Source organism: Hemicordylus capensis, chromosome 2, assembly GCF_027244095.1.
Source record: "Hemicordylus capensis ecotype Gifberg chromosome 2, rHemCap1.1.pri, whole genome shotgun sequence".
Classification (NCBI taxonomy): domain Eukaryota; kingdom Metazoa; phylum Chordata; class Lepidosauria; order Squamata; family Cordylidae; genus Hemicordylus; species Hemicordylus capensis.
In genome coordinates this window covers 1040001-1067218 of record NC_069658.1, presented here as the reverse complement: position 1 = coordinate 1067218, position 27218 = coordinate 1040001, and the positions used below count along the sequence as shown (strand labels likewise).

The 27218-nt window shown below is 52.6% G+C and overlaps 1 protein-coding gene across 8 annotated transcripts in view; it reads left to right on the top strand.

Annotated features, from left to right (window-relative positions):
• The window catches only part of UNC13B (unc-13 homolog B), a 267593-nt gene that overhangs the window by 87900 nt on the left and 152475 nt on the right, over positions 1-27218 (top strand). For all 8 annotated transcript variants that reach the window (XM_053291916.1, XM_053291917.1, XM_053291914.1 and 5 more), the window contains one exon: positions 22267-22489. In XM_053291916.1, coding sequence (XP_053147891.1) covers positions 22267-22489 — 223 coding nt within the window. The remainder of the gene's footprint in view (positions 1-22266; positions 22490-27218) is intronic.

The window sequence follows — 27218 nt, the reverse complement described above, 5'->3', positions numbered from 1 at the left end:
TCTGATGTTGCAGGGACTCTTCATTATCTGGGTATTTGATATTGTGTACAGATTTGAAAATAAATGAGCTCTCTCCCTTTAAAAAAAACAAAACACCTGATGTGTGCACCACTAGGAGAAGGATATTGACTTAATTGCATTTCAACATCTGATGTGAAACTCAGCAGGAGAGAGACTGTTTGCGAAGTTGGTTCCCTCCACTGAGCTGCAGAGCTCTGAGCCCTGCAGGGCTGGAGACCAGGCCAGTGGGCGGAGTGCGCCTCTTTCCGGCTCACTGGAGTGGCTTCGCCTCACTTGGCCGTTCTCCACCACTCTCGTAGCTGTGAGAAGCCTCTGTGATGGAGTGTCGTGTTGGGGAAGCTCTTTCTCTGAGTCGGAGAGTTGGGAGTTGTGATATCCACAGGCGGAGGGAGATATCCAGGACTCTTCTCGTATGGGGAGGGAATTATTTAATATGAACTATGAACTAGTCTATGAATTATGCAGAAGTTCATATAACGTTGATGATGATGATGATGATGAAAGAACTTTATTTGTTAGCCACCCCATAACAGATTGTTCTCTAGGCAGCTCACAACATAGCATTAAAATATCAAGTAAAAACACATAACACATGGAATCACAACACAAAAACAAAATGCAATACAAAACAATTTAAACACTCTTTTAAAAAATCAGTTTCAAAAATCAGTTTTTAAAAGGCCTGAGTGAACAGAAAGGTCTTTACCTGGCATCTAAAAGAACCAAGTGATGAAGCCAGGTGAACAGGGGAGGCTATTCCATAAACGGGGTGCAACCACCAAAAAGGCCCTCTCCCTAGTAGCCACCTGCTTCACCACATTTGGCAAGGGCACCCGGAGGAGGGCCTCCAGAGAAGATCTTAAGGACCGGGTTGGGACATATGGGGCAAGGTGCTCTCTCAGGTAAGCTGGTCCCAAGCCATTTAGGACTTTAAAGGTTAAAACCACAATCCAGAAACAGACTGGGAGCCAGTGCAGCTGACAAAACACTGGAGTAATATGATCAGAACATCCAGTCCCAGTTAATAATCTCGCAGCCCTATTTTGTACCAGCTGCAGTTTCTGGGCTGTTTTCAAAGGCAGCCCCACGTACAACGCACTGCGGTCATCTAAGCGAGAGGTGACCCGAGCGGGAGTGACTGTGGCCAAGCTCTCTCTGCCCAGGGAAGGGCGCAGTTGGCGTATCAGCTGAAGCGCTCCAGGCCACAGAGGCCACGTGAGCCTCTAGTGACAGTGCTGGATCGGTGAGCACCCCCAGACTGCGATCCTGGTCCTTCAGGGGGAGGGCAACCCCAGGCTGAGAACAGGCTGAGCATCATTCGCCCAAGAAGAGGACATAGAATATGTTTTCAGTTTATACTAGCCATTTTTAATATGAATGACTTTGTAATATAGCAGTTAGTGAATGTAATAGCGACTGACAGAAAATAGTAGGAAAAAGGTTTGCAAGAGCAACAGAGATGGGGCAGTAACGCAGGGTAGCACCTTAAAGCTTTGGTCTGATGCTTACTTGTCTGTAAGACCTGTTGAATACAATGGGACTTACTTCTAGGTAAATGTGCATTGAATCAAGTAGCACGGGTTAGATGCTGCCAAGAAAGTAATTCATACAGTTACACTTTTTCCTTGGAGGTGTGTTGGGAATTCAGGGGACACCTAGAACCTCTAGACAGCACTTGTAGAGAGCAGATGTCTTCGACTGAGAGGGCACGAGCAATCTGCTGCCTACATATCTGACCCTGCCTGCTGCATGTTCTCTCCTTGAATGGAGAAAACATGGGGAACCAGCTCCTGCTGCTAATTCATGGCCCAGGGCGCCCTCACCTATTTGGAGCATACCACACAGACCTCTCCCTGGATCCATCAAGCTAATGGCAATGGCAGTACTCACTTGAGGTAAGTACTCACAGAATTGCTCCCATGGTGGAATCTATAAAGGAAGCAAATGGGGTCATTCAAAGGGACTCTTTCCCCTCCCTCCTTCCTTCAATCACGAGGAGTTCTTGCAGGTCCCCCTTTCTGGCCATCATAGAGAAAGAGTCCTAGAGCTCATCAACCCATTACTATAGCACTGTAGCATTACTGTAGCAATGAGTTCAGCACTCATGGACTCGTCGTCGTCGAGCCAGCGTGATGCAGTGGTTAAAGTGCTGGACTAGGACCTGAGGGACCTGAGTTCAAATCCCCATTCAGCCATGTTACTAGCTGGGTGACTCTGGGCCAGTCACTTCTCTCTCAGCCTAACCTACTTCACAGAGTTGTTGTGAGGAGAAACTTAAGTATGTAGTACACCGCTCTGGGCTCCTTGGAGGAAGAGTGGGATATAAATGTAAAATAATAATAATAATAGTAATAATAATAAGCATGAATATCCCTGTACTGCTAGTCTTGCTGTGATGATTTGGGATTAGGCTTCTGTCTGCAGTGGCCCAATATCCTTGCACCAAGTTTACTGTCTCTGTGCAATGGCAGCCTTCTTGTCCCGGGTATACTATGCAGTGGGCAATCATGTACACTTGTGCTCAGCTCAAGAACTAGTGTTGACACAGTCACTGGTCCGTGATCTTCCGTTGCTAGAGATTTGCCATTTCACTGGCTGTCAAAGCCTCTTAGTGTTTCCTTGAAGGCTGGAATTTCCACCCCATCCATGCTTCTAGCAGTGTCGACTTCTATTACCATCTGCACTGAGTCATTCTTCCCACTTGCACAGGCTTGTCCTCTTCGGTCAGTCAATCAAAACCCAAAATGGCGCAGAAAGATGTTCTGCCTCACGAAGGAAGTCACTTTTGGTTTCTACCATTTACAGTTTGAGACTCCAAATATTGCCTTGTTAGTAACTCCTTTACTAGGAGGATAAACTGCACAGGGAGGGAAGGATATCATGAAGACCCTCTCACATGCTGGATATTGTATATGCAGCAAGTGCTTGGAAAACATGCTCTCCTGACTACAGAACCTTTGAACTTAAGGACAACATGTACTAAAATATGATCATGTGGAATGTCCTTTTGTACAATTACTGTGTTAAAGGAGGTTGCTGCTTGCAGGTGTAAACTTATTTTAATGGATTTCTTTAAAGGGGGTGGAGGGAAGGACTTCATTGGAAGGTGAAATCCCCCCCTGCCCCACCATTGTTAATCGATGCCTCACTATTAATACAGGTGAAACTCGGAAAATTAGAATATCGTGCAAAAGTCCATTAATTTCAGTAATGCAAATTAAAAGGTGAAACTAATATATGAGATAGATGCATTACATGCAAAGCGAGATAAGTCAAGCCTTAATTTGTTATAATTGTGATGATCATGGCGTACAGCTCATGAGAACCCCAAATCCACAATCCCAGAAAATTAGAATATTGTGAAAAGGTTCAACAGTCTAGGCTCCAGGTGTCCCACTCCAATCAGCTAATCAATCCATAACACCTGCAAAGGGTTCCTGAGCCTTTAAATGATCTCTCAGTCTGGTTCATTAGGAATCACAATCATGGGAAAGACTGCTGACTTGACAGTTGTGCAGAAAACCATCATTGACACCCTCCATAAGGAGGGAAAGCCTCAAAAGGTAATTGCAAAAGAAGTTGGATGTTCCCAAAGTGCTGTATCAAAGCACATTAATAGAAAGTTATGTGGAAGGGAAAAGTGTGGAAGAAAAAGGTGCACAAGCAGCAGGGATGACCGCAGCCTGGAGAGGATTGTCAGGAAAAGGCCATTCAAAAGTGTTGGGGACTTTCACAAGGAGTGGACTGAGGCTGGAGTTAGTGCATCAAGAGCCACCACACACAGACGGATCCTGGACATGGGCTTCAAATGTCGTATTCCTCTTGTCAAGCCGCTCCTGAACAACAAACAACGTCAGAAGCGTCTTACCTGGGCTCAAGAAAAAAAGAACTGGTCTGTTGCTCAGTGGTCCAAAGTCCTCTTTTCTGATGAGAGCAACTTTTGCATCTCATTTGGAGAAGGACCCAGAGTCTGGAGGAAGAATGGAGAGGCACACACTGCAAGATGCTTGAAGTCCAGTGTGAAGTTTCCACAGTCTGTGTTGATTTGGGGAGCCATGTCATCTGCTGGTGTTGGTCCACTGTGCTTCATTAAGTCCAGGGTCAACGCAGCCGTCTGTCAGGAGATTTTGGAGCACTTCATGCTTCCTTCCGCAGACGAGCTGTATGGGGATGCTGACTTCATTTTCCAGCAGGACTTGGCACCTGCCCACACTGCCAAAAGTACCAAAACCTGGTTCAATGACCATGGGATTACTGTGCTTGATTGGCCAGCAAACTCGCCTGACCTGAACCCCATAGAGAATCTATGGGGCATTGCCAAGAGAAGGATGAGAGACATGAGACCAAACAATGCAGAAGAGCTGAAGGCCGCTGTTGAAGCATCCTGGTCTTCCATAACAACTCAGCAGTGCCACAGGCTGATAGCATCCATGCCACGCCGCATTGAGGCAGTAATTGCTGCAAAAGGGGCCCAAACCAAGTACTGAATACATATGCATGCTTATACTTTTCAGAGGTCCGATATTGTTCTATTTACAATCCTTGTTTTATTGGTTTCATGTAATATTCTAATTTTCTGGGATTGTGGATTTGGGGTTCTCATGAGCTGTACGCCATGATCATCACAATTATAACAAATTAAGGCTTGACTTATCTCGCTTTGCATGTAATGCATCTATCTCATATATCAGTTTCACCTTTTAATTTGCATTACTGAAATTAATGAACTTTTGCACGATATTCTAATTTTTCGAGTTTCACCTGTATAAGCAGTAATAATCCTATGAGGGCAGTCACCTTTTCTTATGTATTTAGCGAATTGAGGCCACCTAGGGGATTGGTAGCCAAGATAAGATGTGAGCCCAGATTGCTCAGCACCAAGGTCAACTCCACTGAACCAACTCTGTTTTCCAAAGGAAGCTTTGCTGTTTCAAAAAGAACTCCATTCCTTGTATGCAAGAGTATGTTGGACAGGCAGCACAAGGGTTGTGATCAAGTCATGCACAGAATTTGGGGTGGAAGGTTCTGGGCTGATACTTGCTCCTGCGGCCCCCCCCCCCCCACTTAATCATCTGCCCGTGTTTCTCACTTTGGGAAGAATGGCTCTTGGTTCTTGAAACTGCAGATACAATAGTATCAAGAGATGGATGTTGTGATTTTTCTGCATTCTCTGCTGCTGCTGAATCCGAGGACATCTTAGAGTGAGTTATCTTCTCCACATGGCTCCAAGGTAGGACTATGCAAATTAGTTGAAGAAGCCTTTAAGAACCTGGAGAGGAGAACCCCACACAGCTCTTTCAGTCCTGCCCTGGCTCTAGGCAGAACCCTCCCTCCCTCCCTCCCTCTTCTTGTTAGCTCAATCCTTGTTCCTTCTGTTTGGTTTCTTATTATCCCAGCTCAGCTTCCTTTTATCCTCTTATCTTGCTCCTTGCCTAGTGTTTGTTGTTGAAAACAAACAACCTCCGCTCGCCTCTTTCCCCCGTTTTTTACCTCCCTCCACTTGTGTCTGTTTCCCTGCTCTTCTTGCCATGGAGCACTCCCAGCGGACTGGCCACATTCTGCTGCCGAAAGGGAAGAACCAGACTGGCCTGCCTCAACTGATCCAGTCTTCCCACTCAACCTTGACCGAAGCAGCCCCAGGTGGGCCTTCGCTGTACCAGGAGGACGTCGCGCCGGGTCTCCTGCCCTCCGAATGAGGAGAGACCAGCTCGTGTGGTGTGGGCCAGGCTGCTCCCTCGCTCCCAGCCCCACTGAGCGCCACTGCTGCTGAGGCAGCAAAGAACAAAGCTGCCTCCCCTGCACCTGCCATTCCAACCACAAGCAGGGCAGTGAGCCGGGGAGCAGACACATGCTGGAACACCACCACCACCACCCAGACGGCTCATGTTTCAGTGAGAACCTCCAGCGCTGGGCCTTTGCAAGGCCATGCTTCTGCCTCCTCCTTCGCTGCAACTATGGGGCTACTGGGGTCGAATTTGAGAGGGGCGGGCTCCCTCGATCCAGCACCACACAGTGCCACAGCTTCTCTACAGTTGGTGCACTTTGCCCATGTTGGTTTACCTCCCCACTACCAAGCCGCTGCCTTCCCCCTCCCATGGATTTTCCAACTGAAATGCACCCAGCATGTGAATCCTGCTTCCAGGATACCCTGGTTTAGTTGTTTCACCAATCAGACCAGGCCAAGCCGAAAAAGAACCAGGAGGGAACGTACTTCCTCTTCTAATTCGTCACCTTCCACGTCTAAGAGCCCCTCACCTAAAAAGTCAAAGGAAAAACATGTAAACACCAAAAGATCAAAGAAAAACAAATCCAAACTGTCCCAGGGATCCAAACTGTGGTGGGAGCGTATACTCCCCTGTATTGTCAGGGCTTGACTCCCCTGACCCCAGACGGCCTCCTCTGGCAGCCCCAAATAAGACACCTTCCAACCCGGGTCCCATCACCCTGCTTGAGGCTGATACTGAAATTATACCTATTGATGACATGCCCGGGGAACTGGATGTTGATCCACTTTATAAAGAAGAAGGTGGAGGGTCTAATGGCCAGGGCCCAGATAATGTGGTGGCTCCTCACAGGCTATTCCAACCTACTGATTTGGGGCTGCTCATGAGCAAGGCCATTTTTCCCCCTAGGTCTACAATCTCTGCCTACCATGCAACCCCAACCACTTACCAAAAGTGGTTTGATGTTTCCAAAACCAAAAACCAATAACTTAGCGCTGCCTTCCCAAGAACCATTCGTGGAAGCCATGAAACACAAATGGCAATTGCCAGCATCTTACAGGAAACCCCTAGTGGTTGCTAACAAATTTTTAAATAGATTTATTTATTTATGTATTTGAAATGTTAAGGGGGCCCCGCACATGCTGATTCACCCACATCCCTGCACCCCATTAGGGACAGCCCTGCCAGATGGATCATTGTCAGATGGATCAAGACCTGCCTATCCTTGGCTTATGCATCTCAGAACCTCCATTCTCCTACATGTTCACTTGCTCATTCCACCAGAGCAGCATAAGCGTCTGCTGCATTCTCCATGAATGCTCCAGTTCAGGAAATCTGCAGAGCGGTCACCTGGAGGGCTCCATCTACATTTATCAGATGTTACAAAATGGACACTTATGCTCAGGCAGCTTTTGGTAGATGGGTCCTTCAGCAGGCTCTTCCTTCTGAGTAGGCGTGGGTGCTCCCTCCCAAAACTTGTGGACAGGGCTGTGGTATGTCCCACTCTGAGATGTCCTCGGATTCAGCAGCAGAGAACAGAGCTTTGGGCACTTGCTGTGAAGGCGGCTTCTTGCTGCTGGATCTGAGGACATCTCGACCTGCCCAGTGGGGCCCCCCCCGCCCCACCACCTACTCTTTGGGACGATATTGTTGGCTATGATTTTTTCCATGCTCTGTTGGACATTGACTGCATTCCTGTGCTCTGCTTTTATCTTTATATTTCCTTTCATTGTTCTCTCAAGTTTCCTATTCTGCTTCTTGGCCTAAAAGAACTGAGCAGGGTTATCCTCCCTAGGTTCTTCAAGCCTTCTTCAGCTAATTTGCATAGTCCTGCCTTTGAGCCACGTGGAGAAGATGACCCACTCTGAGATGTCCTCGGATCCCGCAGTAAGAAGAAGCCTTCACGGTAAGTGACCAACGCTGCGTTCTCTTGCAATCCAGCCACGTCCAACCTCACTTGTAAGACTGTCTGATTCTGGGCCCCACATTTTAAAAAGAAGGCTGATGAACTCGGATGGGTTCAGAAGAGGGCAGCAAAGATGGTGAGGGGTCTGGAAACCACATCCTATGAGGAGTGTTTGGCGGAGCTGGAGCTTGTTTAGCCTGGAGAAAAGAAGACTACAGCGAGGGTGGGATATGAGAGCCGTCGTCTTCCAATATCTGGAGGGTGACCACATGGAAGGGGGGGCAGACGTGCTCTCTGTTGCTCTTGAGGCAGGACTAGAACCAATGGTGGCAATTGCAAGGGTGCAGATTTAGGCTAGATGTTAAGAGGACCTTCTTAACTCTAAGAACTCTTCAACAGTGGAACAGCCTGTCTCCGCAGTTGGGGCTCTCCTTCTCTGGAGGTTTCCAAGCAGAGGCTAGACAGGCCTCTGTCAGGGACAGGGGTGGAGCTACTGGTGTTCCAGGGTGTCCCCGGAACACAGGCCCATCCGCCCCATAGGGCTGTGCCCCTCCCCAAGCTTTGCTGCTGGCCGGTGGGCTAGGGATGTGCATGAACCTTTTACGGGCCTCTGAACAGGTTCGAACCCTAGGTGGTTAGGAAGGTTTGAAGGCGGAGGGGATAACTTTAAGGGCAGGGGAGGGTGCACTCCCCCCTGACGCCCTGCCGTCTCCGTGGACTGGAAGTATCCCGTGCGTGTGCACACGAACGTGCCCAGCGTGCACGTGGGCTACTTCCAGGCCGAGGAGAGGATGGGGCAGCGGGGAGGAACGCTGCCGCCCCACTGGACCATTTTTTAAGTGAATGCCAGCGGGGGGGGGGAGTGCATCCTCCTCTGCCCTTAAAGGTATCCCTCCCGCCTTGAAGTGTCCCCCGCTGCATACAGTTCCTGCTCTTTTGCGCTCACCCCGCCCACCCCCTGCTGCCTCCTCTGCTGCTGCTGCTGCTGCTCCCCACGTGGAAGCAGAAAGTGCTTGCAAACAGTGTGAGAGGAGGAAAGAGGCGGTGTGCGGGCAGGGAGAGGGGAGGCGGCAGCCGGCCGAGGGGGAGTGGGGCCTCCTGGGTGGGGTGGGGGCCCGTGTGCCAAGGGGGCCCACCCAGGCCTCCGTCGCGCTCGCTGCGCCAGTCTTCATGGATGCTGTAGCCGCTTCCTTTACCCCGCAGGGGGTTGGCTGGCCTAGAAGGTCTCCGAGACCCCTCCCGGCATTCTGCAGTGTCTTCTGTCTGTAGTTACCTTGTTGATAGAGGCAAATAAAGGCGCTTGCGGTGATGGGGCCGCCAGTTAGGGGGCAGGTGTTTTGCTAGCCCAGGTCCGTGCCAGGCAGGGCCCTTTGCAGGGGAAGTTGGCTGCTGGGAATCCTGTGCTTGCTCTACGCAGATACTAATTTGATCCTCCTCAGGGCCTCCGGGGGGGAGGGCAGAAGAGGCCCGATTAGAAGCATGGTTGTGTGGCTGCCGGGATCCTTCGTCGTCGGAGTGCTTCTGGCCAGCTGGGCCCTGAGGAACCTCGGGAAGCACAGCAGAAGCCGGGCAGCTCCTCCTGCTTTCCAGGAGGCCTCACAACGTCGAGGGCAGAGGGGAAGGCCTTTTTTGCCTGGAGAGAGTCTTTGAGAGGAGGAGGAGGAGGAGGAGGAGGAGGAGGAGGAGGAGAAAGCAGAATGGTCTGAGAAGTGCTGATACAGTGAGGTTCGCTTGGAAAAGCACGCATTGTGTGCCTAATTTTTTTGTGGATCTGTGGTGTGGGGCTTGCATGCTTTTTGAAGCCACCTTCGTGCACACAGCTTAACGCAACCTAGCCCTGGTCCCTCTTCCTGTAACCTCCTCCTGAGGGCAGCCTGGGAGGTGCCACTGAAGGGCTCAGCTCTTGCCTGCCAGGCAGCAGGGGTGCCAGGAGCCCCCCGAGAGGGAGACCTTTGGCCTGGGGCCCTGGCTGGGAAGCTGCCAGGCACAGGAGCGCCCCTTGACACACCTCGTGGACTCCTCCGATTGCAACCCAGAGAGCCTCCCAGACTTCTCTTGTAATGATCTGTCGTAGTCCCAAATGGTGTAACTGTTCAGAGAAGAATATATAGAACAAACCATTTATTTTTTCATGCCCATATGCCAAATAAAGTCTCTGTTGCTGGATAATTAAATGGGTAGTCCAATAATTGAAGAGACAGATGGCAGCTCTCTTAGATGTTATGAAAGATGCATCCTGTTGTCATGGAGAAGGCGAACCATTGTTGCTGCACTCTGATATTGTTTTCCTGGGTGTTCAGATCCCAGCCAGATACCGCTGCTTGCTGCCAGGGAAGAGCATCTTCCAGCTTGCATGCAGGAGGTTCCGAGTTCCCTCCCGGGCAGCATCTCCAAAATAGGGCCGGGAGAGACTCCTGCCTGCAACCTGGGAGAAGCCGCTGCCAGTCTGGGTAGACAGCCCTGAGCTAGATGGACCCAGGGTCTGACTCGGTAGGAGGCAGCTTCCTCTGTTCCTAACAAATAGATAGCCTGGGTCTTCCCTGTCCTCCCTGTCTTTGCTACAGGATGTGATTGACAGCTGAAGTATCCTCAACAGATGCTGCTGCTGCTGCTATTACTATGACTGCTTATGACCACTTTTCATCAAAAGTTATTAAAGTGGTTTAATAACAGAAAAATAAATAAGGGCTCCCAACCTAAAAAGAAACATAAGGTAGACACCAGCAGCAGCAGCAGCACCCGGAAGTATGTTGTCTTGGGGCTGGAGAAGGCCGGTTGTGCTCCCAGCACTTTGAAACATGGCTGTGGCTCATGTGGCAGCTGCCAGGCGCTAGTCACCTTTTGCAGACATCCGCCAAATGCACAAGTCCAGGGTGGGGGAGACCTGGAAGGGACTTGGGTGTCTCCGCGGACAACCAGTGGACCATGAGCCAGCAGTATGGCGCAGCTGCTCAAAAGGCCAGCACAAGCTCAGGCTGCCTGAACAGAGGGCATGACGCCCCAGTCGGGAGGAGGGACCACTCCACTCTGTTCTGCCCTGGTCAGACCCCACTTGGGATTGTGTATCCAATTCTGAGCCCCACATTTTGAGGAGGATGCTGATAAACTGGGAAGGGCTTAGAGGAGGGCAAAAAGGACGGTGAGGGGTCTGGAAACCCAAGTCCTAGTGCTTGAAGGAGCTGGGTAGGTTTAGCTAGAGAAGATGAAGGGGAGGTATGAGAGCAGCCTTCAGAGGTCTGAAGGGGCCTGGACAAAATCCATGCAGTCTGGGGGCTGTGGGCTACCTCCAGCCCTGGAGGCATGGTGCTTCTCCATCCCAGGTGCAGCAGGGGAGCCACAGCCGCAGGAGAGAGAGGGCATGCACATGTCTCTTGCCTGTGGGCTCCCCAGAGGCAGCATCTGGTGGGCCACTGTGGGAAACAGGAGGCTGGACCAGATGGGCCTCATCTGGCAGGGCTATCCTTCTGTCCGGAGGAGGAGGAGGAGGGAGAAGAGGGAGAGAAGTGGGCTTGTTCCCTGTTGCTCTTGAGGGCAGCACTAGAATGAATGGGTTTTAAATTACAAAGAAGCGTAATCTTGAGCCTTAATTGGGAGAACTTCGGAACTGTGAGAGCTGCTGGACGTTGGCGCAGCCTGCCTCGTGCAGCGGGGGCCATCCTTGGCGGGAGGTTCCCACACAGAGGCTGGAGGGCCACCTGGCAGGCAAGTCCTAGCCGACTCCTGCATTGTGTCAGGGGTTGGGCTAGGAGGCCTCCCAGGCCTCTCCTTCCAACTCTAACTGTCTGTGAGGGTTCAGGTCTTCCAGCCACTAATTTTAATATGCTGGATTATTTCTTTTCCATAATCTGGTAACTGGACTGGGGCATCATCCAGCCACCCCCTGAGAACTGGGCAAAGAGGCACCTTTTAAAGTGCTGAGCCCAGAACCTTTCAGCCGAGCCCAGCCTCCCTCCAGAGGCTCTTGCTGGTGTCTCCCTTGTGAGCCCCTTTGGTGCCGGGAACAGTTTTCTCATCCCACTGGCTATGTGAACTGTGTTGTGTGGACTCTTTTTGTTTGTTTGAAAAGCAGAATATAGTTCTTTTAATGGACTCTAATGCCAGTCTTGAAGCACAGCATTGGGGCGAGCCTGTTGGCATATTGCATTCATCTCTGGCCCTTTTTCACTGGATTCCAGGACTAACCTTCCAATCCTGCATTTCTGGGGCCCCAGCTTGTTCTTTGACAAGTGGAATGAGACTTTGCACATGCTCAGAGAAACAAACAGCCAGTCTGTAGTTGCCACACTTCTTAACTTACTGGTCTTGTCCACCAGCCTTTTGTCTTTCTCTTGGAAGCAACGTCCCATGCTGTGTGGTCGATGCGGCATCTTCTGTGGCTGGTTCACACACACGCCTCTTGTTTCTACGGAGTAAAAAACTTTACCCCATCTCTGCAGCCTCCTCTAGGGGATAGAAATGAAAGCAAGTGGATGGCTGTGTGACAGATGTAGGTTAATACACTGGTGATTCATCTAGACGCTTCTGATACTGTAGGCTATAGCAATATCTTGTGTACTGCAAAAGCTGGGGTGGAAGGGAAAGGGGATCGGCTGCATCGAAGCCTGCGGCTGGACTCATCTCTGCAAATTTCCCTTCTAATGGGATGACTCATATGACTGCTGTGCGCCCCCCGCCCCCCGCAAACAGGTCAGCTTCCAGTGGGGCTGGCATCTGCCTTTAACGTGTCACACAGCACTTTGAGTTCATGGAACCCTAGTAGTAGTCATCCTAGAAAAGGCTGGCTGCAGGCCGGTGCTCATGTGGCTTCCTTATACCCAGAATATATTCGATAAGGCTGGTGTCCTGAACAAGCTGCAGCTTGTCCTAGTGACCCCCCCCCCCGACTTGACGATCTGTGGCTGGACACGACCCTTCCTCAAGCAGAAGGGCCCGGTGCCAAAGAGCCGCTGCCTGTGGCTGGGGAGACCCCACGTGAGCCAAGGCGCTGGGGTTCCAAGAGCGATTCTCCCCACCCCCTGGGTCTCAGAGCCTAGCACCAGGCAGGGATTTCTGGCTTCCCCAGGGTGCCTGGGGTGTTCCCTGGGGCTTCAGAGAGGCCAGGCCGTCCTGTTCCTGGAGAAGGAAGCCCCTCTTTGCAGGCTAGCCTGGCAGAGCTGTCGCCAGGGCTGGCCCAGGGCGTTTTGCTGCGGGAAGGGGAGCAACAGCTGGCTGCCCTCCCTCCGCTTCCCTGCTTCTCTCTGCTGTTAAAGTCACCCCCCTCCCTAAGAGCAGAGGAAAGGAGGGCCTGAGGAGAAGCAGGAGCTGCCGTTTGGCCTCTCGCCCCCCCCCCCTTTCCCTGCAGGCCGCCTGCAGGGAGGGTGAGGGCTGAACTGCTGGGCTGCCCCCCCCCCCCCTGAGAAATGGTCTGCCACCTGCCCCTCGAAGCAGCTGCCCTGCCCTGCCCTGCCCTGCCCTGCTCCGTGCTGAAGCCAGCCTGGCTGCCCCGTGTGGCCTGAGCGCTGGCCCTGTGAGTCCCGCCAGTGGCTGAAGCCAGCACTCTGGCCTTGAGTGGTGGTCTGGCTGAGGGGGCTGCCCTCTGCCGCCTCTTCCCCATAGCTCAGCCAGCCGGACGATGCCTGCGCTCCACGCGGTCTCCACACACTGTTCATCGCTGGGCTCTTGACTCCAGCATTTGGGGCCCCCGACTGCAGCTCTGAACACGATGTTGTTCCTTTTAAAGACGTGGGACCAATATAGGCAATGTCGGGCTTTCTGCCTTAAGTAGCAGCTCAAACTGTCGTTCAGCTCCAGCCACAGTTAGGAAAAAAGAACCAGGCTCTGGAACTGCAGTTTGATCCTGGTTTATTTTCCCTAATGACATCTGACTTGATTTTCTGCCAGATGCTAGGAACAAAGTGCTGAATAAGTGTGAGAGTGTTGCATGGATCTTACCCCCGCACCCCCACGAAGAGCTGGTGACTCCTGCAAGGAATTAAAAGCAAAGCTGCAACCTGGGAGGGGGTAGAGAAAGGGTTGCAAATCCTGCTAATTCTTCTAGTATTAATTCAGCTGGTCTTGCTGCTCACCACTGTGAGTGGTGCTGGAGTTGGGGCCAGGTGAATTCAGGGGCCATGCTGAGGGCAGAACAAGTCCGGCCCAAGTAGTGAAGGGCAAAAGAGGGGTGGGGTGACCAGGCCCTCTGGGGTGGGAGGAGAGGATTCTGCCTGCGAGGGGTGCAACGCAGCTCCCATGTGTAAGTTTGGCTTGTGAGGTGGCTCAGGCCAAGAGCGCTGGGAGGAACGCTGCTGCCATTGTCATGGGAGGTGTGATGCAGGAAGGGGCCGCTTGACAGCAAGGGGGCAGTGATGGCTTTTGGCTTTCCTCTGATGGCCTTCCGTCCTCCTCACCCTCTCTTCCTCTGAGCCAGCTTCTCTGCTGATCAGAGCACTGATGACTTGTTTTCTACAGCCCGACTTGGCAATAAAACCTCACCACTGGATAGTTGACTCATCGCATAATGGAGGCTCAGCGAAGGGTGAAAAGTTAGAATTATTTTTATAAACTGTGTTAGTGACAGGGATGGCCTTGCTCTGGGCATTTCTTAGCAGAGTCTTTTTGGAGAACTCTGTGTGGGTGGTCTGTAGCTTGCAAACCCAAAGGCATTGGGTAGCTGTGGCCTCTGAAGCTGAGTGTGTGTGTGTGTGTGTGTGTGTGTGTGTAAAACAGGAACAAAACTTGTTTTCAAAGTGGCTGCTTCATTGTATGCACATATCAGTACTTCTATATGATCGACTGTATTCAGGCTGGCTTTTGGTGCTGTTGGGATATTATACTGCAGCTTTTCAATGTTAGTTTCAAGGTTTTAGGAAAGATCTCAGCAAAGCCTTCTGCGGGGAACAAAATGATGAAGAACACCAAGAGTGTGTTTCTGAGGAAAGGGTGGAGGAGTGATTAGACAAATTCAGCTTGGAAAAGGATTAGCCCTTTTCTATTGACCAGGGTCAAAAAGCACTCGGCTCCGACTTGGGCTGTGGCTGTCGTGGCCAGGGCCTTGCAGGACAACCAGGACTCAGACCCCAGGGAGGAAGAGCAGAGCAAACCCCTGCCCTTAGGAACATAGGAAGCTGCCATATACTGAGTCAGACCATTGGTCTATCCAGCTCAGTATTGTCTTCACAGACTGGCAGCGGCTTTTCCCAGGTTGCAGGCAGGAATCTCTCTCAGTCCTATCTTGGAGATGCTGCCTGGAAGGGGACTTGCAACCTTCTGCTCTTCCAAGAACAGCTCCATCCCCTGAGTTGAAGGCAGAAGTTGAGCAGGCCTGGTCTACAGAGACTGGCAGCGGCTTCTCCCAGGTTGCAGGCAGGAGTCTCTCTCAGCCCTATCTTGGTCTGCCAGGGAGGGAATCTTGGAAGCCTTCTGCATGCAAGCAGGCAAGTGCTCTTCCCAGAGTGGCCCCATCCCCGAAGGGGAATCTCTTCCAGTGCTCACATACTGTGTATAGTCTCCCATTCAAATGCAACCAGGGCAGATCCTGCTTAGCAAAGGGGACAATTCCTGCTGATGCCACAAACCAGCTCTACTCCCTTTGAATCTGAAGTGCTACTAAGTGTTTGGTGGGATTCAAAAAGCAAAGGGTGATGGGTGACCTTTTGCCTGAGTCAGGAAGAAGGGATGGAAGTGGCTTTAAGGGGACCCCTCTTGAGTGGTGGGGGTGGGCACTGCCACACTTTCCGGTCACTGCTTCCATTGCGGGGGGCAGGGGGAGAAACAAAACACAAGCCAACCCACACTTCACTGGCCAGCCTGACTCCAAGACTCCTATGAATAAGTCCTATTGCGACTGGTCTGCACAAGTCCTTGGGAGACCAGACAGAGAGCAGAATCAACAAGAAAGGAGCAGTTTCCACAATGGATGGAAAGTCAGGAGTGGGATCTCATAGGCTCTGTCTTTGGACCAGTGCTCTTCCATTTATTCCCAGAAGGAGCTTCAAATGTGGGTTCATTCAATTAAATTGATTGGTAGGTTTAGGGAAAATGAAAAGAAGTGCTTCCTACAATGCACCACCCACTTATGGCAGCCACTGCTGTGAAATATGGTGACTGGCGCTCGTCCATCTGGCTCTGGCCGTGGATGACACCCCGAGGGGGAGCAGAGGGGGACCAACCACCCCATGCTCAGGCCCCCTGCCGATGGGGAGCTCCCAAGAGGCACCTGGCTGACTAGGGCGGCATCTTTCCATCGGATGTATCAAGGCTGTTCTCATTAAGGAAGGAATTGGACAAGAGCTGCAGGGGGTGGGGTAAGACGGAGAGAGCAAAAGTGGGGGGGGGCAGAGGTGGGAAGAAGGATTGTGGTGGGGAGAGCAGATGGGAGCTCTGCCCTATAAGAGACCTTATTTGTCTCTTGAATATAAGAGGGACAGATAATGTGTGTTGGAAGGGGAAGTTTCTGTAGATGGAAAAGAAAGGGTGATGTGGTGGAGCAGGACCAGCCATTCTGCCTGTAACTAAAAATGTATGATGTCTTCCAATGCGTGGTGATGTGGTTAATGTTGTCAATCTAGTTTAGATTAATTTATTGTTGTAAACTGCCTAGAGACTTTGGTAGTGGGCGGTATACAGATATTTATTTATTTATTTATTTATTTATTTATTTATTTATTTATTTAAAATTTCTTTTATACCGCTTCCTCCAAAGACTCTAGGTGGTGAACAACAACAATAATTAAAGGGCAAACTCTTGGAGAAACAGGTGAGTCTTAAAAAGGGCCTTAAAAGCAGCCAGGGAGGGGGCTGAACGGATCTGGGGGGGAAGAGTGTTGCAAAGAAGAGGAGCAGCCACAGAGAAGGCCCTCCCACGGGTCTTCATATTACATATTAGTTCTTTACTGTGTTAAATAATAAAATAATGATTAAGAAATTGATGGTATGCTTTAAGGATGTGCTGCCCATTAACTGAAAAGTTAACTTGGCAATCCTGGATATGATTTCCCATCTTCTGAAAAATTGTAGAGCCTGCCCAGGAGGTAAGTTATTGAAAATGTGCAATGATGTTGTGGCAAAAACATACAAATTTAAGTGTAGTTCACCAAAAGTGCTTAAAAATCCATCTCATGGGTTTTACTTCTCTCCTTTCCCATTCCTGTTTTCTCCTCCTTCCTTTGGTTGCATGCAGGCACCTGGAGCTATTTCGGATGGGGAGAAGAGCAGAGTATGTAACAGTTTAACCTGTTGTGCTAGTTGTGTTAGACCACTTCCCCATGCTCCAGTCTGGGTACGTTGGGGCTATTCATGCATCAGAGAAAGCGGCTCTCCGTCTTTTGCTACTTCGTCTTGGCTGACTTGGGTTCTTGTGGGTGCCTGTCCTGCCATGACTCCTCCTTGCTGGGTGAACTACAGAGGCTCTCTGGGAACAGGAGCTTTCTTTGGCTTAGTGCCTGCTGGGACGCAGCCCATCCTCCATTCCAAGGCAACTACCATGGGGGTGTTTTGAGAACCATCAGATGCTCCGTGGCTGTGGCCTCGTGGGTCACCAGGAAACCGGCCGTTGTGCACAGCCGAGTAGGCTCCTGTTGTGGGTCTGAGGTCCCCTCCCAGGCTAACCTGCTTCACCTCTGGGCCTCTCTCATGTATTTGTTTGGGATTCTGTTTGGCTCCACTACTGAGGAGGATGCAGTCCTGGTTTCTGTGCCACAAGGACCCTTCGGGCCTCTGGGCTCGTTGGGCCCACTGAAAAGATGTGGCGCTCCTTCCTTGAGCAGAGGGAGAGAGGGGCTGCCCCTTTCCAAGGTGTCCCTCCCTTCCAGTGGCTCCTGTGGTGTCTCCTTTAGATTGTGTGCCTCCTGTGGGAAGGGAAACGTCTCTCCTTCCTTTTGCGATGTCAGCTGCTTTGATGCCTTTTCCTCTTTTGCAGAAAAGCAGCACAGTATATCCCAAATAATGTGGGACATGCTTCTCTCAGCTTCCCCTTGGACAGCCGTCCTGCCGGTGTTGCCAGCTCCCCTCCATGTTCCCGTTGCGCCATCGGGGGAGGGGTTCTTGGGGCTTTGCTGCCTTACCGTGCCGAAGCCGTCAGACTTGGAGCTGCGGGGCCTTCCCACCGCCAGCTGCCCAGAGGGGAGGAGGCCAAGCCTGGCCTTCCCTTGCCTCCCTTGCCTCTTTTGAGGGGCATCCACTGTTGTGACAGGCCTGCCCTCCCCCTGCTTGGGCCCTCCCGTCGCGATGAGAGACTCCCGCACAGAGCAGCAGTCTGGCAAAGGCAGAGGCGCCCTGCGCGAGAGCTCCCTTCCCACCTCACCCCAGGCGGGTCTCTTTGTGCTCTGGGTGCAAAGTCCACTCGGCTCTGAAGCTGTCATGTGAGGGGTGGTGTTTGCAGGAGGAGGCTGTGTTGAGGAGAGCGTCCCTGGCTTCCGCTGGCCTCCCTCAGCTCTCCTTTCTTATGCTCGGTTTCTCCATTTAAGCAGAACTGCTTAGGCAGATGCAGAACTGTCCCTTCGGCAATATCCCAGGTAATTTCTGCCTGGCTGGGGAGGGCGGGGGAGAGCAGTGGCGCTTTCACCGCTGGTGGTTGGCGGGTCACAGGCCTGTTGCCAGGGATGCTGCTGCTCTTGGTGACCCCTGGAGTGCGGCCTTTGCCTGGCCCGAGGGAGTCTGCTGCGCAAGGCGTGAAGCAGCACTTCCGCCTTGGCCGGGCTCGAGAGAGGGCGGCTTCTTGCCACGGCACTTCCAATGAGAAGCGGCGGCACTCTGTGGAGCAGAGGAGGGAAGCCCCCTCCTTTCCTCCAGGGGAGGGTCAGACTCCCTCCAGCCTGGCTTCCTTTGCCCTTCTCTGGGGATGGCTGTCGAGGTGCTGGAGCTTTAGAGTCTGGTCCCTGCAGTTGCTGCCGATGCCCCTGTAGTTGCATTTCCCCCTTCTTTTTGTCTGTGAATGTGCAAAGATCACCTTTGCAGAAGCTGTTTTAGTGTAGCTAGATTGTCATTGCATTTAGACATCATAAGTTTGAGTGTCTTGATTCGCATGGTAAGCTGTCGGGGCCAACACATGCCTCGGGACAGAGTTGCCCTTCCTCCGGGGTGCCTGCCTGCCTGTGGTGGTGACGGCAGCAGCAGCCCAAGCCAGGCAGCCTCCTTTTCCCGGGCGCGGGGAGCAGGAGCAGCAGCAGCAGCAGCAGCTTCGAATGGGTCTCGGCAGGATCCGCTTCCGTTGACTGCTGCGCTGAGACACAGCCCTTGGCGTGGAGCTGCATCCATGGAGTCCTCCTAGACTCTTCCTAACGTTCAGGCACCCAGTTCCAGTGCCATCCTCCCACCTCCCACCTTGACATCCAGTTGCTCAGATTTCAGAATGGATGTTGAGACTTTCTGTAGGCGAAACGGGGAGCAATTCGGTCTCTGGACTCACTTTGAATGATAACCATTGGAGGGCGTTTTTCAAAAAGCAAAACAAATTCGCGCCAGCCTCGCTCGTGAGCTAGACAGCCAAGCCAGTGGCAGGAGGAGGAGGAGGAGGAGGAGGAGGCGGAAGTCCTGCTTTGGCTGGATGGACGGACAGACAGTTGCTGCACAGGAGCAGCCATGTGACTACGAACAGCATTGGAGCTGAGTTCCGCTCTCAGTCATGGCTCAGCACGACTTGGGATTGCTCTTTCTGTTTCCTTTTGGAGGGGCTTTTCCCTACCTGCTTGAGTCTGTCTCACTTCCTCTCTCTCTTCTTGCTTTCTCTCTTTTACAGACTCTAGACGGTAGACCTCTTACAACGTGAGCCTTTTGCTCTTGCCTGTATGCATGAATACCAAGTTATCTCAGCAAGTGGAGCATGCCTCTTTGCCTTCCCAAATGATTTACCCCCTCCCCGCACAACCCCAGACCCCTTATTTCCCCAGAGTTCTGTATGTGGCATTCCTTGGGTGGTCTGGGTCGAATGTGTGCACGTGGGGAGGAAGAAGGGTCTGGTGGCTGGTGCATTATGCTGTGTTACCACCAGAGCTTCCAAAGGCTAGCCTCAACCAAAGCTTCACGGTTAGATGTTTTAGTGCTTCAGCTGCTGGAGGAAAAGGCTCCGGAGACACTCCACTCTTGCTTCCAAAGTACAAAGCATCCACATGGGTGTCTAACCGGTGCAGCTCCCCAACTGTTCTCCCTCAGTTGGGAGGAGCAGCACTGCCCTTGGGCCAGGGGCTCTAATGTGGCACCTCATCTGCCTAGGGGTGTCTCTCCTCCTCCTCCTCCTCGCCTTTTGGAGCAGGAGTATGATTGAGCATGTTTCTGGGCCGCTTTTCAACAAAAGGTTCTCAAAGCGGTTGTGCCGGGCTGGCTGCAATTCAGTGCTTGTCACCTTTCCAGTGTTGCAAATGTTGCCCTTCCAGCCACTTCCAGGCCCAGCCCACAGCTTTGTGATCTTCATGGAGCAGTCGGCCGTTCTAGGTGAAAGACTCTGTTGAGACAGGGCCCCCGTGGGTGGGTGGGTGGGTGGGTGGTGTTTCTCACGACCAAGAATGACAAGATCCGGGTGCCTCCTCCTGCTCTCCAGGATCGGAGCAGAATCCCCACTCTCTTCCTGGGGACCCTGTCCAGCCACGGGAGCTACACACAAGGCCTCCAGAACGCCCTGCAAAAAAGCCAGGCATGCTGGAGGGCGAGGGCCGGTTTGGTGGTGGGGCCAGTTTGGTTCAGCTGCTGCCGCCTTGCCACAAGCAAAAGCATCCAGGTGTTGCCTTTGCTGCTGCCGAAGTTCTAAAAGGCTTTTGAGAAGAACTGCACCAGCATGTCCAGAGATGCTTTGTGCACCCTTGTGGTGCTCCCCTGCAAACTGCGCCAAGAGGCCCCTTTCAAAAGTGGGGATTCTCTCTGTTTGGCGGACCCAGGCGCTGGGTCCCATGCCGGCCAAATGAAAGAGTCCCTGTTCTAAGGACTGTTCAGGCAGGAACACTTTGGGTTTTAGGGAGGTGGGCATGAGGGCAGGCCCACGATCAGATACTTCTAAGTTCTCTCAGTTGCTGCGCAGAAGCAAAACCTCCATATTGGACCCTGGGTTACTTCCTCAGAGGGCTGTACTATACTTTGGCAGAAGGGGGCTCTATCCCCCTTCCCTTTTCTTAGCCGATGACTGCTCTTGTTTGAAAGAGCTGCCCTGCATTATATTCCATCAAGAGCGCAAGATAAGCACCTTGGTATGAATCCAGGGACTTCAGGATAATTGGCTCCTTTGCCCAGTGGATGGAGACCAACAAGGCCAGCTCCAAAGCTGGAGCTTCCAAAGCTGGAGATGGCATCTTCTCCAGCAGGGGGCATCACAGTATCTGATGAGACGAAGGTCTCTTTTACGTGGCTTTGAGCTGGAGTGCTTCATAGTTTGTTTTTCCTTCTGTTGGGATGCATGCTGTAACTTTGCTTTAGATTGGAGAGGCGCACGGAGGGAGGAGGAGAACAGCTTTTCTCTGCAGAGCCAAGTCCTCTTTACTCAGTTGATGAAAACCTTCTGGAACTGAATTGTGGGAGGGAGCAAGCTTCTGCCTCGGGTGGACAGCTTCTGCCTGGGATTTCCAGACTGAAATTTCAAGCTTGCTTAGGAACGAAGCCGAGGCTTCCAAACTGTAGCCTTACCACTAAGTCATCTGTTGGGGCTGGCGGGAGATGGTCGCCTGCATCCTGGCTGGAATTGGCTGCTTGCATGTTGGGGTGGTTGCAGTGAGTAGAGGCTTCCAACTAGTGACTTTTCCACCCTTCCTGCCCGAAAGGTCAGGCCAGTGCCGGGCCTCCTGCCCCTTCTCAACTCATCCGCCCCAAAGGTGAAAATTGCAACAGAAACAGTTCTTCTCACCCTCTGCTGTCTCTCCCCAGGCAGAGCAGTGCGCTGGCAAGGAGGGTCTGCCAGAATAGTTTTTGTCCTTATGTGAGTTTCTGCCTGTCCCTGCCCTGAAAATAGTTGAGTTGCCTTTCAAGCTAGAAGTTTAGTGCTCAGCAGAATCATTTCTTTTCCCTGCCACAGCATTTGCATGAGTGTCATTTGTTTTATCTGACACCTTCCAGAATATCTCTAAATTGAAGTGTAGATGGTTGCATTAAGAAAAGCCTTTTGTTTGCATAATTGTAGGTGCTCAAAGAGTACTGCCTTTTCCTCCCTTCCTGACTCCCAAACCTGCTGTTACCTCCCACTGGTGTGCCCCCCCCCCAACCCGGTCCCTGGGATCTCAGGGATGGTCTGGGAAGGGAGGGAGGCAGCAAGTGGTGGAGGGCTGCAGCCCGTGAAGAAGTGTGTGGGCTTTCCCCTGTCCAGTTTCTGCAAGGGCACCCCGTTTCTTGGATCACTTGAATGGGAAACTGAGCCCACCACCCCTCCCCCCTGCAGCTCTGGCACCCAGAATGAAGCCAGTCTTTGGGAAGCACAAACCTCTTGAGACCAAAGTGCCTTTTGCAACGATTAGCCAGCTACATTTGTGGAACTTCTTTTGAAGAGAGGAGGCATGTGCCTGGGCGGCCGAGAGGGTCATGTTTCCAGGGCTTCTTTTCCTTGCTCTTCAAGACTCTTGGAAGGCAGTCTACTTGGAAGTGCAGCGAGTGCTGGTGTGCCCCTGATTTGACCTGAGGCCAGAGGATGCTGCCACGGCCGCTGCTCCAACCCCTTCTGTCTTGCAGCCTTGGAAGACCACGACAGTGCTGTGGATGACCGGGACAGCGACTACCGCAGTGAGACCAGCAACAACATCCCTCCCCCCTACCACACCACCTTGCAGCCAAATGCCTCTGTGCACCAGTTCCCTGTGGCGTCCCGCTTGCAGCAGCAGGGTGTCTCGCGAGACTCCTGCCTGGAGTCCATGCACAGCTATGATCTGGATTACCGTGACCGAGCAGCCATCAGGTGGGTGCCCCTTTCACAAACATCCCCCCTCCACCACCACTCTCTCTCTTGTTCCTCAGCGGGAGAACCTGAAGGCCAGCTGGCAAGAATCTGCCTGGTGACTTCAGAAGTCAGTTGCTGCCAAGCAAGAGGAGGCGTTCTCTGCATTTTCTTGAGTGTGTGTAGAGAGCACGTTAGAGTGTCATCCTGATGTCAGCTTGTGTAATTGTGTTTCATAAAACACACTGGTCCAATTCTGGGTATGATGATTTGGTAGTTGCGACATCCCAGCAGCAGGCCCATGGCTGCTAATTAATTGTGAATTGGCTACAGATGTACCCCCTGCTTTGGATGAAGTCTTGTTCCTTCGTCTGGTGAGCACCAAGTTGCCACTGAAGCAGCCTCCATTTTGCTGGCGCTGTGTGGTTGTTACATAACATGCAGATTCCTTCTTGGTTGCTGGGGTCAAGGCCGTCTCTACGGGTTATCCTCATCACGTGCTCCAGGGGCAGGACTTCAGTTAATTAGCTGAAGAAAGACCCGGGCTGAGGAGGATGACTCTGCCCAGTTCTCTCAGTCCTGCGTAGCTCCAGGCAGGCCTTTTCTCTCTCTCCATGTTTTATAGCCTTTTCCTTCCACAACTTTCTACCTTGCTATTTTCCTGTGCCCACTATTGCTTGTTTTCCTTCTGCTTACCTCTCCTGCAAAACAAAACAAAACAAAAAAAAGATTGTTCTTCCTTTGTCTCCCCGCTTCCCCGCCCCCCACCCTGCATGGAGCTATCAGGAACCCCTTTGCATATTTGCATTCCTGCTGGGAAGCCAAAGAGGGACTTTCCAAAGGGCACTAGAGTGCCCGGTGCATCCCTTCCACTGCCGCCCCCACCGGCTGCCGGAGTGCCGTCCAAAGGGGAGCCAGCCGCAGCCGCAGCGCGTCTCCCATCCTTGGGCTCTGGAACGCGCCCCTCAGCGGCTCAGCAGACCTCCTCCAGCCCGGGTGAGACAGCGGAGCCCTTTCCTCCCCGGGTTCTGCAGAGCAACGCAGCAGCAGGGCGCCTGGAGACCTACCCGCTATCGCTACTGAGGGAGAGAAGAGCACCAGCAGAGGCCAGCATGGAAGCGGTGCATTCCCCAGCGCTCCAAGAGGGCGCCCGCCCCGAAAAGCCCGCCAAGAACGCGGCTGCTCCAGCGGAGGTCCCCTTGGCGCCTACTCTCCAGAATGTGGTGAGCTCTGCCCACTGGGTGGGGGGGGTACCTCGACCACTGGGGCCCCGTTTGCTGCCTCCCCTGCCTCTATGCCCCCAGAATGGCAGGCGTGGTTCGAGAACGCTCTGGTGGACACCTTTTTGCAGCTGAACCCCCAAAAGCGTAAGAAGAGGTCTAGAAAGAGAACGCGGGACTCTTCCTTCTCTGGGGAATCCTCTGAGTCCAGCCCCCTCTCCCTCTCCCCAAAAAGCCAAAAAGAAAAGGAAGCACTCTAAAGCTTCATCGAAACAGTCTAAAGCCTCCTCCCCTCAGGCCACCAGGGCTCACTCAATTGACCTCTCAGATCGGGACTCTGGGGATCCAAACCCCTTAAAGCGCAAGCCTGCATTTCCATTGCAGTATGCCAGACCTCTGGTGGGGGCTCCCACATGGAGGAGGTTCAGATGGACTCAGGAGAGGAGACGCAGACGCCAGCTACCCCTTTAGATAAAGAGGATGGCGAATGGTCGGGGGGGGGGGGTGAAGGGCCTGAACCCTCTCATGTCTCTCAACGCCTGTTTGGCCCAGAGGACTTTAACCCTTTAATGACTAAAATCCTCACAACTATAGGATTACAATCTAAGATCCAGCCTGACTCTACCTCCGCCTCTAAGGGTGACTTAGTGTTTCCCAAGGCAAAACCTAAGGACATGCTTCTCCCCTTGCCTGACTGTTTCATTGAAAGCATTCGGGAGGAATGGGCCTTACCCGCCTTGGTGCACAAGCCCATGGCGGCGGTGGCATGTTTTTACTCTCTTCAACAGGAACCAGTGTCTCTTCTGAAAACGCCAAATGCAGATGCACCAGTGGCTCAGCTGGTCTCAGATTCGCTGCTGCTGCCGCCAGATGGAGAAGCCTCCCTCAAAGACCCATCTGACAAGAAAGCAGAAATGGCCCTGAAGCGGGTACATGACAACTCTTCTTATGCCACCAGGGCGTCAGCTGCCGCATCCATGGCCACCAGGGCTAGCCTCCTCTGGATCGATGACCTCCTTGGGGACTCCCAGACGGTCTCTCCCCGCTTTAGACAGCAGCTGTTTAAGCTGCAGAAGGCCCAAGCCTTTGTGGCAGACGCCACTCTCGACACCATCAGATTCTCTTCTAGGGCTTCTGCCGCATAAGTCGTGGGAAGGAGGCATTTATGGCTTAAAAGCTGGCAAGCGGACGCCACCTCTAAGGCTAACCTGTCCCAAGAAACTCTTCGGGGAGGCTGCCCTTCAAGAAGTCCATGTAGAATCCTCTGACAAGCAGAAGACCATGCCCTCCGCACCCCGCAAACAGGACAAGCCACCATTCAGATGATCCTTCCAGTCCTTTTGTCCCTTTTGCGCCTCTTACAGGCCCCAGGATCGGGACCTCAAGGAGCAGCGAGGAACCTGGAACCGGCAGCGTGTCCCCGCCAGAGCCCAGAGAAATAGACAGCCTTCCTCTCAGGTGAAACAGTCCAAGCAACAGCTATGACTCGGGCCAGGCGCTCCTGGGAGGTCACCTTTCCACCTTCCTGCACACCTGGGAGCAGACCACGACAGACAAATGGGTGCTCAATGTGATCGAGCGAGGCTACAGAATAGAGCTGAACGGTCCTCCTCCCCCCAGATTCCTACCTACCCCACGCTCAAACTCTTCTACCGAACACTCAAACCTGACCCACGCAATTAGACACCACGTGGAGATCGGAGCTGTGGAGCAGGTTCCTCAGGACCAGGTGGGGAGCGGCGTTTACTCTATTCTCTTCACAGTGCCAAAAAGGGATGGCTCATTCCGAGCGGTGCTGGACCTAAAATTTGTAAACAAGTGGGTGCGGTACAACAGGTTTTGGTTGGAGACGCTCAGAGCCATCACGGAATCCCTACATCATGGGGATCTTCTCTCATCTGTGGACTTGAAGGAGGCTTACCTCCATATCCCGATCCACCAAGACAGCAGATCCCTCCTGAGATTCAAGTATGCGGGCACCGATTATCAATACACCGCCCTTCCCTTCGGGCTGTCCTCAGCCCCCAGGGTATTCACAAAGGTCCTGGCCCCCCTCCTGGTGAACCTTCGCCTGTGGGGGATCAGGGCCTTTGCGTACTTAAACGACCTTCTCCTGCAATATCGCTCCAAGACGCTGACCTCCGTCGATCTGCAGGCTACTCTACTCACTCTACGGCGCCACGGCTTTATTATCAACGTCCAAAAAAGCCAACTGGTCCCCGCACATCGCCTTCGCCACCTCGGAGTTATAATCGACACTCACCAGGATCATTTATTCCTTCCACATGACAGATTTCTACTCCTGATTTCAGAAATCCGACAGGCACTGGACTCCCATGCAGTACCCTTGATGTCCCTCACAAGAATCTTGGGCCTCATGGCCGCCACCCTCGAGTCGGTTTCCTGGGCCAGGTTCCATCTTCGAACCCTCTAGTGGTTTCTCCTGCCTCACCAGACAGCCATATCTCTAAAGAGGCCAGTTCTGCTGACCCTTCCTTCACCGGTACGTCACTCCTTCCTCTGGTGGCTGGCACCCTGGAACATCCTGCAGGGCAAACGATACATGGACTATCCATGCCTGATAGTAACCACGGATGCCAGCACTAGGGGATGGGGAGCCCACTTTCTCCAACACTCTGCTCAGGGCCAATGGTCTCCTTTGGAGCAGAAGCATTCCATCAACTGGATGGAGCTCAGGGCCATCCGCTTGGCACTCTCCAGCTTCTGGGACATAGTCCAGGGAAAGGATGTCCTCATGAAGACAGACAATATGACGGCAAAGGCCCATGTGAACAGACAGGGGGCACCTGGTCCAAATCACTACATCAAGAGGCGACCCTCTTACTCTCGTGGGTGGAGGAACACCTCCTCTCCATCACAGCACATCATGTCAAAGGCGACCTCAACTCTCTGGCGGACTGGCTCAGCCGAGAGGACCTCCTTCCGGGCGAGTGGTCACTTCACCCCCACGTTTTCAATCAATAGGCATGAAGGTGGGAGATCAATTGGCATGAATCAATTGGCATGAAGGTGGGAGATCCCGGAATTCGACCTCTTCGCAACTCCCATCAACGCAAAGCTCCCGAGGTTCATCTTGAGGTTTCCATGCCCAACCACAGAGGACACACTTGCCCTGTCTGCAACCTGGCCTCTGGGGGTCCTTTACCCCTTTTCACCTATCCCTCTCCTAGCGTGCTTCCTCAGACGCATCAGGACCTCGAAGGCAGAGGTGATACTGGTGGCACCCCACTGGCCCCGTTGCCATTGGTTCGCCGAGCTCCTCCATTTCAGTATCGCGGAACCGTGGCACCTTCCAGTCTCCCCCGATCTCCTATCTCAGGTACCTGTACACCACCCAGATCCAGGTTGGTTTCGGCTAACCGCATGGAGACTGAGCGGAGGAACCTAGCGGAGGGGGGGCTCCCCCAGAATGTCACCTCTACTATCCTGGCCTCCCACAGAGACTCCACTAACAGAATATACCAATGCACCTGGAGAGTTTTCCTACGCTGGTCCTCCCACCATCATAT